This window comes from Antedon bifida, chromosome 11 (genome assembly GCF_963402885.1).
Source record: "Antedon bifida chromosome 11, ecAntBifi1.1, whole genome shotgun sequence".
Classification (NCBI taxonomy): Eukaryota; Metazoa; Echinodermata; class Crinoidea; order Comatulida; family Antedonidae; genus Antedon; species Antedon bifida.
The window spans coordinates 16,970,381-16,984,667 of NC_136236.1; the positions used below are offsets into that span (position 1 = coordinate 16,970,381).

The 14,287-nt window shown below is 32.5% G+C and overlaps 1 protein-coding gene across 2 annotated transcripts; it reads right to left on the reverse strand.

Moving 5' to 3' along the window:
* Positions 1–1,919: 1,919 nt before the first annotated feature.
* On the reverse strand, positions 1,920–14,107 carry LOC144855283 (DCC-interacting protein 13-alpha-like). Of its 2 annotated transcripts, XM_078713094.1 has the most exons (18): positions 13,988–14,107; positions 13,181–13,279; positions 11,111–11,170; positions 10,690–10,761; positions 10,265–10,394; positions 10,032–10,147; positions 9,538–9,710; positions 8,687–8,857; positions 8,519–8,600; positions 8,029–8,135; positions 7,782–7,878; positions 7,331–7,416; positions 6,805–7,037; positions 6,278–6,461; positions 6,000–6,086; positions 5,544–5,718; positions 4,028–4,066; positions 3,702–3,833 (listed from the first exon to the last, which is right to left on the reverse strand). In XM_078713094.1, exons 1-17 carry the CDS (start codon positions 14,030–14,032, stop codon positions 4,052–4,054), a joined length of 1,932 nt encoding a protein of 643 aa, XP_078569220.1. In that variant the 5' UTR covers positions 14,033–14,107; the 3' UTR covers positions 3,702–3,833; positions 4,028–4,051. The 2 variants fall into 2 exon arrangements, with proteins under 2 accessions (XP_078569219.1, XP_078569220.1); XM_078713093.1 differs by lacking the exon at positions 4,028–4,066 and having other exon boundaries at positions 1,920–3,833.
* Between the last annotated feature and the right edge of the window lie 180 nt (positions 14,108–14,287).

Here is a 14,287-nt window from a genome sequence, read left to right on the forward strand (position 1 = left end):
ACTTGACGTGGTTCCACAATATCTTTATATGAAAAAGAAAATAAATTTAATGTTTACCTAATTTGTCTTAAACTGGTTTTGAACAGAATCGGTGGATGTCCGTTTAGAACGTTTCATGTTATGACATTCAATATTAAACTTCACTTGAAGTGGTTCCACAATATCTTTATACGAAAAAGAAAAAAAAGATTATTATTTACCTTAAACTGGTTTTGAACAGAATCGGTGGATGTCCATTGAGAACATTTCTGGTTGCAATGTCATTGAGAACTAGACGTTGCTTGTGCATCTCATTCAGTGCTGTTACAATCTCTGGTATCGTTAGGATCATGTTTTGACATTCAGTATTGAACTTGACTTGACATGGTTCCATTAAATATCTTTATATGAAAAAGAAAAAAAATGTATTATTTACTATAAACTGATGTCATTTCTGATTAAAATGTCATTGTGAACTATACATTTGCTTGTGCATCTCATTCAGTGCTGTTACAATCTCTGGTATCATTGGCACCATGTTTTGACATTTGATATTGAACTTGAATTGATGTGGTTCACAATATCTTTATATGGATAAGAAAATCTATTTAATATTTACCTAATTTATCTTAAACTGGTTTTGAACAGAATCGGTGGATGTCCATTGAGAACATTTCTGGTTGTAATGTCATTGTGAACTAGACCTTGTTTGTGCATCTCATTCAGTGCTGTTACAATCTCTGGTGTCCATATCCACAATATTAGAAAACAGAAAACAGTATTAGAATGCAGAGAGAAAATGAATTTTGTATTTACCTTAAACTGGTTTTGAACAGAATCGGTTGATGTGGCGTTTTAGACCACTTGATGTCTGTCATTCTGTATGCAATACTGTCGAGTTCTGAAGTCTGTTAGTGTTAACTTGAAGTTGAGTACCATCATGATTGATAAGGATATTTCTAACATCATTTTTAATTATTCCGTGGTTAACATTGAGGAACCCAAACAATTTTGGTGCCCTACTTCTTTTCTGGTGCACAATTTCTTCTTCGGTGCACTATATGTATTCCTCCAATATTTGCATGCACTATACTTTCTTCTTCGGTGTACTATATTGTATTCCTCCAATATTTATATGCTCTATACTTTCTTCCTAGGTGTACTATATTGTATTCCTCCAATATTTATATGCACTATACTTTCTTCTTCAGTGCACTATATTTTATTCCTCCAATATTTATATGCACTATACTTTCTTCTTCGGTGTACTATATTTTATTCCTCCAATATTTGCATGCACTATACTTTCTTCTTCGGTGTACTATATTTTATTCCTCCAATATTTGCATGCACTATACTTTCTTCTTCGGTGTACTATATTTTATTCCTCCAATATTTGTATGCACTTTACTTTTTTCTTTAGTCTACTATATTTTATTCCTCCAATATATTGCTTCATTAGTGTACTATATTTTCTTTCTCCAACATTTTGATGCACTATTTCTTCTTTAGTGTACTATATTTTCTTTCAAAATAGAAATACATCATATTGATGTACTATATTTTCTACCTCCAACATTTTCCAGTGCTATATTTTTATTTCTCCATTTTGGTGCTTTATTCCTTCATTAGTTTACTATGATTTCTTCCTCCAACAAGTGAGCACATAAGAGGTTAACATTTTGGTTCTTAATCAAGACCAAAAATATCAAACCCAAAATATCAAAATAATGTTGCATTGACAGAACATAAGAAAGTGGAACAAGAAATAACTGCTATTTTAGTTTTTATTATTACAACCAGCAAAAGTATAAAGCCCCTCTGCCAAATACACCATAGATTAAAATGGAAGAATACATTATATAATACATATTAAAACTGTAGCCTTTCTTCGCACATTTGTTCCGATTACACGAATAATAAAAGAAGTTTTATTAACAAATAAAAGTGTTAGTAGGCACATTAACAATTTAAAGACTTGGTCCCATAGTTTTCTACTGTTTTGGTGAATTTTAGATATTTAATTTATTTTCCATTCACGAATTTGTGGCACTTTTAATATATATCATTCATATCAGTTTGTATTAGGCCTCTAGTCAATATTAAGTGTCCTTTAATAATGAAAAAGTTTCATAAAGTTGATAAATATCTGGGTGTCATATCTATATATATTATATTTAACAAAATATTTCTATATTATAACATAATTTCTTTTGTTCATGATGGCCAATGTTATTGGTAAAAGAAGCTGAATCAATTTGGTTATACTGTAATTATAATATCATGAAGAAATAGGAATTGTACTATATTTAATATACAACTAGAATATTTAAAAGAGTAAAATTATGGGACCATATCAATATTAATCTACTGCAGTAACTGCTCTTTAATCTGTTATGCATGGAGGAAATAATTATCTAGCTTTATATGAGTATATATTGCAAGGACTACTTCATAAACGTCTACATTATTTAGTAAAAAAATGTAGTTACTGCAGTAACTACAGTAGAATAGATTGATATGATTCTTAATAAAATATATATTTACTAATCTACTTTGCACATTTCTAACATTTTGGATTTGTTTCAATAAACTTTTAGTTTTGAAATTGTTTTGTTGTTATTGTTTATCGTTAACTTTCACAAACTTTCTTCAACCATAAAGAGAATTCCTTAATGTACCTTCTATCCACATGGGTTTCTCATATACCATCCAAAACGCACAGTTTTAGAATTACATTTTTATGTTTTATATTTTAATACAATAAACACTCATCTAAATATGTTATTTGTTATCACATTTTTGTTAAATTATGTTTGACATCACTTGCACAAGTATTTCTTGGACCTACTATGCACTTATTCCCATACAGTAGATTATTAATATTGTTATATTCACCTATTGTATAGAACACAATGCGACAATTTTTACAAACATTTTCCCTGTAAAATCCAATATAAAAATGAATCCATAATATTGAGTTACAAAACCTTAAGTTGGCTAAAAAGCAGCAAAAATTAAATACAAGATGTTATACTGTTTACCATGCTTAAAACATTGAGTTTATATAAATTTATTGGCAGTTATAAAAGTTAAAATTTGAATACATTGATTTGCATAGGTTGCATAATATAATATGCAACAGTGTCTAACAAAATAATAGTACAATATAAATATAATATCTACATGCAGAATCTCTCCTTTGGAGAACCTCGAAGGTGTCACTTTAATAGTGGCTATTTTTGTAATCTGAAGAGGCAACGTATAATTATCAAAATCGCAATATTGCAACATGACTGATTTGCATTTTTTCAAATGCAATATACCACTCCATTTTCTAGAACTGAAAAAAAAAAACTGTTCCTATTTAATTTTGAAAATGTCACTATTTCTATGCTTCCTAACCTTTACCATAACTTGTGTCGTGGCTAGTACAGTACACAACTACTACTACAACTCGAGTCGTCACGGATAATGCCTTGCTCAACAGACAATTAACATGCAAGTGATTATGTACCTGATGTTTAAAGGAAAAATGAACCCGATTCTTCAATACGAACAAACTCCTATTCACACACAATGGCTTGCATCACGCACTCTGCACACAAGCATAATCAAGTTGAAGAATCTCCATGCGATTCCACCTGATCATTAGATTTTACACTAGTGATACCATGACTTGCTTGTGGAAAGCTGATAGGGTTACTAGGTGACAGGTTACTCTCTGGTGATTGGCTAGAACTGAGGGAAAGTCCGGACATGCCAAGGTGATCAGAGAACTGGTCCGAATAAGGTGAGATACTGCTACTGGCTGATGACTGAACACTCCCATTTGGATCTTCACTTCTGGTATGCTGAAATGCAACAACAATCAGTCATTCTTTACATGTTACAATCATTAACACGAAAAAATGATATTAACATAAATGCACCCAAATTCCTTTTTTCCTTCGATTTTATTCTGCTTTTGAAACTGTAGGTTTGATTGGAATTTTGTATTTAAAAGGCACCTATGATACCACGAAAGAAAGCTGTGCTTTAAACTGACCTCAAACTATGACCTCAATGACCTTTATAGTTTTAAAATCTGTAAAAGTAATATTTGTAGATGTATCATTTATTTTAAGTGTGTTAGTGTCCAATAATATAATATACTGTAGATAAATATATAATGTTAAATGTAAGATGTGTTTTATATGCTATTAATACAGACAGTGGATAGTAGATGTGCATTTTGAATATCATGAAACACAGCCAGATAAGATATTGTATTAAGGAAGTGCTAGAGTATAGATATGTGTTTATATGCTACGAATAGAAAAACAACTCTTTGTATAAGTATAGTTTTTGTAGTGTTAGTGCATTTTGAATATAGAAACTGCAAACAACCCGATAATATAATTATAAATACTAGTGCTAATAATAGAGAAGTAAATTGTGGATTATAAAACACACCTCTACTAGATAGACCCTACAAATATCTATTAGTGTCAACTACGTAACTCTTACTACTGTATATTAGGACCTACATGTATGTATAAAATATTGATATCAAATTTCATATGAGAAGCAACAATGGCATATTTTGGATAAAGCTGTTTGTGAAACAAGACACAGTATGGATACCCTATACAGGTAAGTCTTTATTAAATCTCTCCTATTTCACCTAAGCTGTCAAAGAAAATATCTTGCGGGTAAGATATGACAAATACTGTTACTTATACAGTCAACTCTTCCAAAACTGGAAGCGCTCCCAAAACCAGACATTTCTTGAGGTACCAAAAGGTCCCAAATTCATTTTTACCATTAAAAACTCATTCTGAATATACCAGACTTTTTCGAAAAACCTGTACTTACTACTGTAACTTCATTCAAGTTCAGCTGAGCAGTGGCGTGATAAACTTTTAAATCGGCACGTATGAGGATAATTTTTATTAACGTAGATCAATTGAAAAATGATTGTTTAGTAATCTTTCTATTGTCCGAGACCGGATTATTCTAACTATCAACATTTCTGTGATTACCAGCACAGATTGATGAATCAATATACAGTAATGTTTACTAGACAAGCTATTGGTTGCATTCTATACTACTGTATGTTAGTCAACCAATATTAATGATTCAATAAATACTATACAATAATTAAAGATGTATATATATATACTGTACCCTGTACATTATAACAGGCACATAATAAATTCTAAACCGCCTGGTGATATACTGACGATTTAGAAACGATATATACAATTTTTTTACTATTATGGTAATGAGAGCCAACCAGTACTTTTTTTTCACTTCATTTTTATTTTATTTCAGTAGTAGTAACTCCAACAGCAAGTCTTAATTTACCATGTGATACATTTTGTCCAATGAGAGCTGGAGTTAAATCCAAAACAGAGATTGGCCAATATAGTAAGAAACTTTTTTGTTTCTAAACTCTGAATTAATATCAAACTTAGCAAGAAAATAAAATAAAATGTTAAACTTGTTTGTGGGAAGGTATAGGCACAATACTGATTTATTTGTGCATGTCTCGTCGCCCTCTATGGTCGTCCCATACTTACGTCGTGTGATTCGCTAGTTTTTCTTTCCAGCATTAGATTGAATGCTACGCCAGTGGCATCACTCAATGACTTGCAAATATTTTCAGATGATATATCACTTTCAAAGACATAACATGTGTACTTGTGATGACCTCTGACCTTGGAAAACTTCGCTCGAGTGATGAATGCAAATAACCTGGAATTTGAAAGAAAAGTCAAGTAAGTTTACTTTATTTTGTACTTGCCTATTAACCCCTCAAAATAAAGTTGCAACAACAATTATGAGACTCTGGATTAAGCTGCGAGAAACGGGTGTAAGTGTAAAGAATATGACCATTTAAACTTGTTTCTATTTGTATATGTTTGAACCAGAGTTCCCGGAAAATATAATGTAGTCCAGAGTATTCTCTGGCCACTGGACTGTATCCAGACTGAGTTGTTTTATCTAAAATATGGTCTGTAGTACATGCTAGTTACCTTTTGTTCTCTTGATGAGATGCCCAGAAAGAAATATCTCTGAGATCAAAGTCTGCTTTGATGGCGTGACTAGTCATATCCAGTAGTCTATAAAGAAAGACAATGTGCCATCAATCATACCCTGTAATCAGATGAGATTTTGAACTGCTGATTGAGACACTAGGGAGCTTTCGTTTTGATGTTACGCCACTTGACTACATAGCTTTCGAGTTAAAAGATAATTCTACGCACATTGAAAAACATATGAACTTGCGCAAAATGAAATAAAATTAACTTACCTTACTCTTTCAGAAGTTATTATCATATGCGACTCACTCATGCGGAACACATTATGAATAGCTCGTGCTGCCATGATCTGCCTAATTGTTTCATTGATCAGTTCGACTCCTCGGTCACCTTTGACCTCTACTGAGCCCAGGAATCTTATTGTGTACATCTGACTAAATGCACTGCTGTAAGGAACTGTGTAAATACAAAATCATTTTTATATCTCGTGATCTTATTCGTGAGAATTGAGATGGATAGTTCTGACATTGCAAAGCAGATAAATCTGCGACAAATACCAACAGTACTATACTATGTACATATTCTCTTGATTGTGTCGCAGCCACAGATAAACACTTTGGTCTTCAGAGCTCAACATTCTGTTGTTAGATTGCCTTGTTTTGATAAGATAAATTATATATTTTTCAATATTTCACTAATCATTCAATTTTAACCCTAATGTCTTTGATAGATTCCCAATGTAGATGTTTGATGACATAAGAAATGATGAATTGAATATGTTATATTTATTTAAACTCACCACTGTTTCCCTCTTTTCCATCAGGTAAAGCTTCACAGAATGGGTTCACTCTCCTCGGAGGGCCGTCCTTCGGTTGTGACCTTGTGCTGGGAGCTGCATGTCTCTCGACTGGAGAAATCATATCAAACTGAATTGGTGTGGTGGGCAGGACAACGTCCAATGGTGATGGAGGAGGCGTTGATGGCGTTTTTTTATAAGAGTTAGTGCTTCCCTGGTGGCCATCCTGTCTGGAACTTCACAACATATAACAATTTGACAGTTATTACCGATTAATGGTGAGTCTAAATACCCATTTATTGGGTGAGTTAGGTACTGAACTTAACCTATGCATTGACTGGCCACTGTGGATTTGTCTGTGGTCTTATGTAAGCAACATCCAGAAGCAGATAGCAAATTTAAAATTAATCAACAATTTAATTAATACAATAACAACAATTTGAACAAATTAAATAATGTATATTTTTATACTTCCTCAGTTTATCAAATTCTAATTTATAATATAAGTTGTGCTTCATATAAAAAATACCTATATGGGTTTTGATCATGTAGTACTGTTGGAATTCTTTGTGGGCTTGTTGGTGCTTGCTGGATGGAAGATGCCTCAGGAGCAATCTTAAACAATTTGATAATATCATCATTAGACATGGTAGAATAGTGTGAACATCTTTCTCAAGGTCTGTCTAGACTATCAAACTAGTGCCCAAATATGGTATTGATATTCCCAAATATGGTAGTGATATGACATCAAATTCATATATGGGCACATCACAATTTTTTTTTTTTTTTTTTTTATTTTTTTTTTTGATAGTGTAGACAGAGCTTTATACTCTCTGTAGACCGTAAACTCCTGCAAACTCAAAATGATTGGTGCCTAGTGATAATAAATAGCTCTCTCATAAATAAATCCAATTTATATAGCAAAGTTAAACATTAACGTCACAGTGCGATTAGAACAAATATTGAAATGGAATTCTCACTTTTGGAGTGTGTGGGTGAAATCCGCTGGACAAATTCCTTATTGTTGATATCCACTCTTCCCTATCGGATCCACTGAGTGCCTGTAGTGTTATACTCCTGTAACGTTATTACGTTTTTTTAAAAATTTAATATAATTATAACGATGTAAAAACAACATAACATAATACATGACCAACATAATGGACATGCCAAATAAGCACAGGTATATCGGTAAAATCTTTTCCTTTGGTTTGACAGAATTCTTACTTTTTACTATCTGTGGGAGGAGTTATTTGAAAGACATATCGGCGGTCATCCACATCTGCACAATTTACAGTGCTGTTTTCCAGGTCCACCACAAGACTTCCTGCAATCTGGAAAAACAGGTACCGTCATAAAATATGATTTGTAAAAAACTACTGAGTTGACATTAATCAATCTTATTGCTTAAGTCAAATAGCTATACAGTGCTTAAGTGAAAACTGAGACTATTATTTATTAAACCAGTTCTTTTTATCTTATGGACTTCTTAATTAAAATTTAAAACAAATGCGCAAAAAGATTATTTTAAAAACTGACTTAAGCAAAAACATTTACTTAAAACAAAGTTAAGATGATTTTTTTTTTGCTAAGCACATTTGATAAATCTGACATCTCCACTTGAACTTAGTGGACCTTCTTGTACTAAATAGCCTCTTAATGTTTGATTAGAATTCAGAAGGAGCACAACTGATTTGAAATATATAACATTATGTACCTCTCCTTTGGCTTGACTCATGAGGTTTGTTCCCTGCGTGAAGAAGTATTCTTTTTCCCAACGATGTGATAGACCATGTTTACTGTTGAGGAAAAAACAACTTTAATAGTGAACATTGTTTCTCTTTTATAACAGAGGTTTATTAAATAAAAAGTTTTGAAAACTCACTGCCTGATGAGGAGGTAGCTGGATGTCTGCGTTAGGTTTGTGTTGATCTTCCTAGCTGGGATCTGCATGTCTGGTGTTGGGTCTGGTGTGAAAAAGTAAGTACTATTGGCTTGTATTGAGTCCACTGATTCCTGACATGTTGTTGCGGTTTTTGCCATTGCGTTGTGAACTCTGTTTAAAACGATTAATTTTCGATGAATATTGATAAATAACAACAGTGTACTCTCTTTATGAAATATATGAAATAGTGGTAAGGGATATTGACCAGCATATGAAAGGAATGTGTTCGAGACCTGTCTCTGCCATAATAGTTGTATTCTTAGCTCTGTCTACACTATCAATGTATGGAGTAGATGATGTCATATCACCATGAGTCGCATTGCCTATCCTTTGTGTGGGATGTACTGTAAGGTCTTGTGTACAATAAAGAATTACACAATTGAAAAGAGTAGGAGCTGATCATTGTAGGCACGGCACTGTGACTGATGTGGGTCCGTAGAGAACATAATCTGAATTTCCTCAGTTTCTAGAGATACATTTGATTAATATTCTCAATTTGCGATCAGATCTAAAGCCAGAAATTTATTTCATTGTAAATGAGACAGTGAATGCCTGTAGAGTGGTTATGATGCTTGGCTACCAAATCAAGTCCTGTCAGTGTCAGGATTTTTCTAATGACAATTTATAACTCCACTCCCAAAGACTTATAATAGACTGTAATATGTAGAGCATCTTGTGTATTGTTTACCACCTTTAAGAAGGATAGTGAATGAATTCGCTTATGGTTACCCTTGGCAATTTGCCTAAATATATATAAAAACAAAAAAACAATAACCTCACGAAAAACTTACTCATGTGTGCTTGCGACGCTGTTACTCAGGAACTCTGTCTGGCTTGATAGCGTTTCTTGCCCGAGCTTAAAGAACGATATTTGGCTTTGTATGTAAACAACTAATGCCTCAATCACTGTAGTCTTTCTTTTATGTTGTAACAGATTTAATCCTGTATACAAATTTATTCCACTCTGCACAAAAGAAAACAGACAAAACGATGTTACTCACAATGGTATACTTAAAAAAAAAGAACATATACCTGATAGGTAAAGAGTGTTTTCATATTTGAGCCACCAACCATATTGAGTCAAATTTTGAAGGCATGCTCTTGGATTTTGTCCACAGATTAGAGCAGTTATAGACAGTGTACACTTTAAACGCACATCATTCACAGCCATCCTAGCATCTCACACAAAATTCTTAAGCTGAGCGTGCAATAGTACACTTATTCGAGAAAATAATGTATGACACATGACATAAAATCAACCAATCAAATGATAAGGATACAATACCTGCATTAACTTCTTCCTGACACTGCTTAGTTCATCAGTACAATCAATTCTAGCTTTGGTTTCGTTTTCTTTTTTCTTACTAATTTTACAGTATTTGCCGAGAACTTGTTCATGCTCTAAAAAAATATTTTCTCCACATAATACCCAATTCGCACATACAATAAAAATGTTGGTAATGTAATTACATCCCCCATAATAATCTTACAATGCTTTTAATTTAAAAAAATTATTACCGTGATCTAAATGATGATATACTTCACGCATACTTGTAATATCCGCAATGTCGCCGTTTAAAAACGACGACAGTCTCTGCAATACGCCTTCACTAACCTGTGATGATAACACTGTGTACACAGAGCTTATCTGAAATTAAAATTCATTACTTGAAATCATAGCATTATAGCAAGGGTTTGAGGCTCACTCGCTCCATGGTTCTGGTGATTGAACAAGTCTTGTTGGATAACGACTATAAACCGTCCAGGTCCAGTGTACACAAAATGCTCAAGTGTACTTTAAAGAACCCAGTACATCTTTCTATACAAGTAGGGGGTTACCCCGGTGTACTAACCCACACAGCCACTGTTGTGGACAGACGAAATAGTAGTTGGCAGACAACAATGTTTGTTGAATGCGCTATAAATACATTAACATTACTTACGTCGTTAATCGTCATGGCTAATTGCTTCAGAGTTGAACACAGTACACTGTCATCCCGTTCAATCGGGAATTTCTGTCAACAGAGAATATGGATATAATCAATAACAATAACAAATTTTCATTTATCACTTTGATATTTGTTCAGCATATCCAATTCATTAACTAATCACCTTTGGTGCAATTCTATGAAAATTTGTAATTTCACATACAGTAGTAGACTTGAATGAAAGATATAGTTAGGTAGCAAACGCCATTATAAAGAATATAGCATGTAGTTTATTTATATAATGACCAGAATTGAAAAGAAAATACAATGACAAATGAAAAGAAGCATTACAAAGAAAATGTCAAAATCTTTGTGAAAAATACACACATGGGTGTGAATTAAAAAATTATTAATATACTGTAAAATTCAAACTCACCCAGCGTTCAAACTCCAGCGCTTTGCTTGCTAGTTCTTGCATGGCAACACAGAGTGAATTCTATTGGAAGAATGCAATGTAATTATTAATTTATGAACCATATATGGATACATTTTAGAATCACATGTCATTTATTTCATCATATTATTCTTAAACAAAATATGTATTTAACTCTGATTTACTGATTACACACAACTTGAATGTGAAACTGAATTACATCCGGTTAAACATTGTATACCGTAATACTACATTTTGTTGTATATAGTAGAAACCCCTCATTTAGGACACCCTTATTCAGGGGACACTGACATTATATGTGTTTGTTTTTATTTAAAATCTATATTTATATACAAATTCAAAATAGTTACAGTACAACCCAATTAAACTACAAATTTTATTTCACATTCGAAGTGTATTATTATTTCACATAATAATAATAATAACTGGTACTTGATATAGCGCATTAAGCCTCAATGCGCTTTACAAAGACAGAAAATTTAGAAAAATTACAAATTAAAAAGGTGGGTTTTGAGGAGAGATTTGAAGACACTGGTGGAAGTAGCCTGACGGATTTCAATAGGCAACGCATTCCATAGAGAAACGGATGCCGAAGAAAATGAACGTAAGCGCTGCTCTAATCTATAAAAATTGGTCACAAAACATTATTGTAGCATCCTGTTTGCATATATAGTATCAAGTATGTACAATTCATATTAGCATGTACACTTAAAGTAGATAAGAAGTTGACCTAGTGTTTAACCACTTATGTTCTACTTTAAGTATTGTTACAGTGCGACAATTGAGTGTCGAGAAAAACAATTGTTAAGCTATGTCTATACTCTCAAACTTTTTTACTATCAAAAAAATGTGATGTGCCCATATATAGACATGATGATCATCATCGTGTCTATATATGAACACATCACATTTTTTTGTCATGTCATATCACTACCATATTTGGGCATATCACCACCATATTTGAGCACATCACACTTTCTTTCTCAAACTAGTTTGATAGTGTAGACAGAGCTTTAGGAAACTTGGCCAAAAGTATTTTACTTGCAGTACTAACTACATCTCTTTGACCTGTTTATGAAAATATTTTTGGGAAGTCATACCATGGTCAATCAAAAAAACTCCTATTCTGGGGACACTCCTATTGAGGGAACACCTCTATTAAGGGGACACTTTCCTCTGAACAAACTGGGTAACATATGTTTTAACACTACTCAACCTTTATTAGGTCCCCAAAACCGTTTCAATGTTATTATTTACAGAGAATCCATTAAAAAGCGATATTGCGATAAGATTTATTTTGGATAAACGTTTTACAATTTTGCAGACAATTTGAGTCTAGTTCGAATTTAAATTCAACTTCTACATTGAAACAAACTAAAATCAATGTTATATTATTGTAAATAGTAAACAAATGTAGTTACACTACAGTAACTGCAGTAATTTTGACATGATCCCTTATCTGAAAGCAAGAGTTAAACGGAAGGATTTGATTATGAATATATTGAAATAGCAACTTTATTTTCTTTGAACTGTCTAGGAAAATAATAATTCAGAGATTAGAGAAACATTATCTGTGCATAACTTGTGGTTATTATTTTCATGATCCATAGTTTAAATGCATAAAGAATTTCAGCTCATAATTCAAATGTATTGTTACCTAACAGACCATAAACAATATTGTTATATTATGTATATTCTTTTACTTACTACAGTAGTCCACAATTAACTGTAGTTTTAACTTGCCCAGTTGTCCTTATTGCCCGACTTGAAAATAATAATTGTTTTGTTACTTTTATAGATGTTTGGCATTTTTATTTCAAGTTTTGGCAACCTGATATTTTACTTACAGGGAAACGGTCTGACAATAGACAACCTGAAGGTGCGAGAAACACAAGATACCCAAACTATAGACTGTAAAATGTTCAGAGTCTATTCAAAATTGTAATAGGCCTATATATCCGTTTTTTTAATATATTCTCTGTTTAATGAATATAACGGCTTTGGTCCTAGGTGTTAAAACAAATTATATTCATCGTTCCCATATTTACTTACCTGGTAGTCCAATATTCGTTGACACGATTCTTGAAGACCCTTCACATATTTTGCTAGCATTGCAGAATCTTGTTCAAACAATCCAAGTAAATATTGGGACTATAAAAGATGAATTTCACAAACAAAAAAAAGGCAAAATACCATGTCAATGTATATAATACACACATTTAGCATTATAAAAAACCACACTATTTAATACACCCATGGTGGTAGACTTACATTGACATAACACATTGAAGATGTACAGTATACATTAATAAGTTTTGTTCAATATACAAAAAATTGGCACAAAATTCTGGACTGACGACCGACTTAAACAGGATATCGAAAAGAGGTCAATAATTTCCTGATGAAATATTCATTGTATTTTAATATGTTAATATGTGATCATTGCTTATGTGTTAACATCCATCCATAATATAATTCATTGTGTGTGATTATCGAAAATGAAACATATAATACTCAATAGAGAAGACCCAATCAACTGCATTAATTATTATGAGTCATTCATTCTTCTTGGACAATGTGTCAATTCTAAGCTAGGATACTATTAAAAATACGCATTAGCGCCGAATTAGCACTTTTAAAATGGCTGAATACATGGGTGAAGGTCCTATCATTAAACTATAAGTAACATACGTCAAACAGAACAATAGTTGACATAGGGCCAAGCCCCCAGAGTAAAGGCCGTACGGTATATACGTGCACAAAAATAATCCGTGAATAAGTTTTTCTGTTAATAACAGTATGCCAATACATTATACATATATTTTCTTATCTGATGGTACACAAAGTATGGATAATTACCTGCGGCGAGTCTTCCTTGACATCTTCCAACCTAAGGCCTTCCATTGTTGATTTTTTTAAAGATTTCAGGCCTAGCCTAGCCCACTTTCTCCGTCAAAATTGTTTTGCATTCACTTTATTTATTTCTGGGTTGATTTCGCGCGAAATTGGTGGCGCTATACTTAAATTTGCCTGTTCCATTTTTTATGTAGGGTTTAACCTTAATATTTAAAGTCCTAAATAATAGTATAAACATTTAATATAATGATAAAACGCAAAATACATCAGTTCCAAATTTAATTAATTACTTTATGCTCGAAT

What these genes read in the sequence shown, in the direction of transcription:
- LOC144855283 (XM_078713093.1), bottom strand. Translation starts at nt 14,032, where the DNA reads ATGGAAGGCCTTAGGTTGGAAGATGTCAAGGAAGACTCGCCGCAG. An exon ending in AGCTACCTCCTCATCAGGCA is followed by an intron (nt 8,601 to 8,686) that starts GTGAGTTTTCAA and finishes TTTCCTCAACAG; the next exon opens with TAAACATGGTCTATCACATC. An exon ending in AAACTAGCGAATCACACGAC is followed by an intron (nt 3,834 to 5,543) that starts GTAAGTATGGGA and finishes GTTGCATTTCAG; the next exon opens with CATACCAGAAGTGAAGATCC.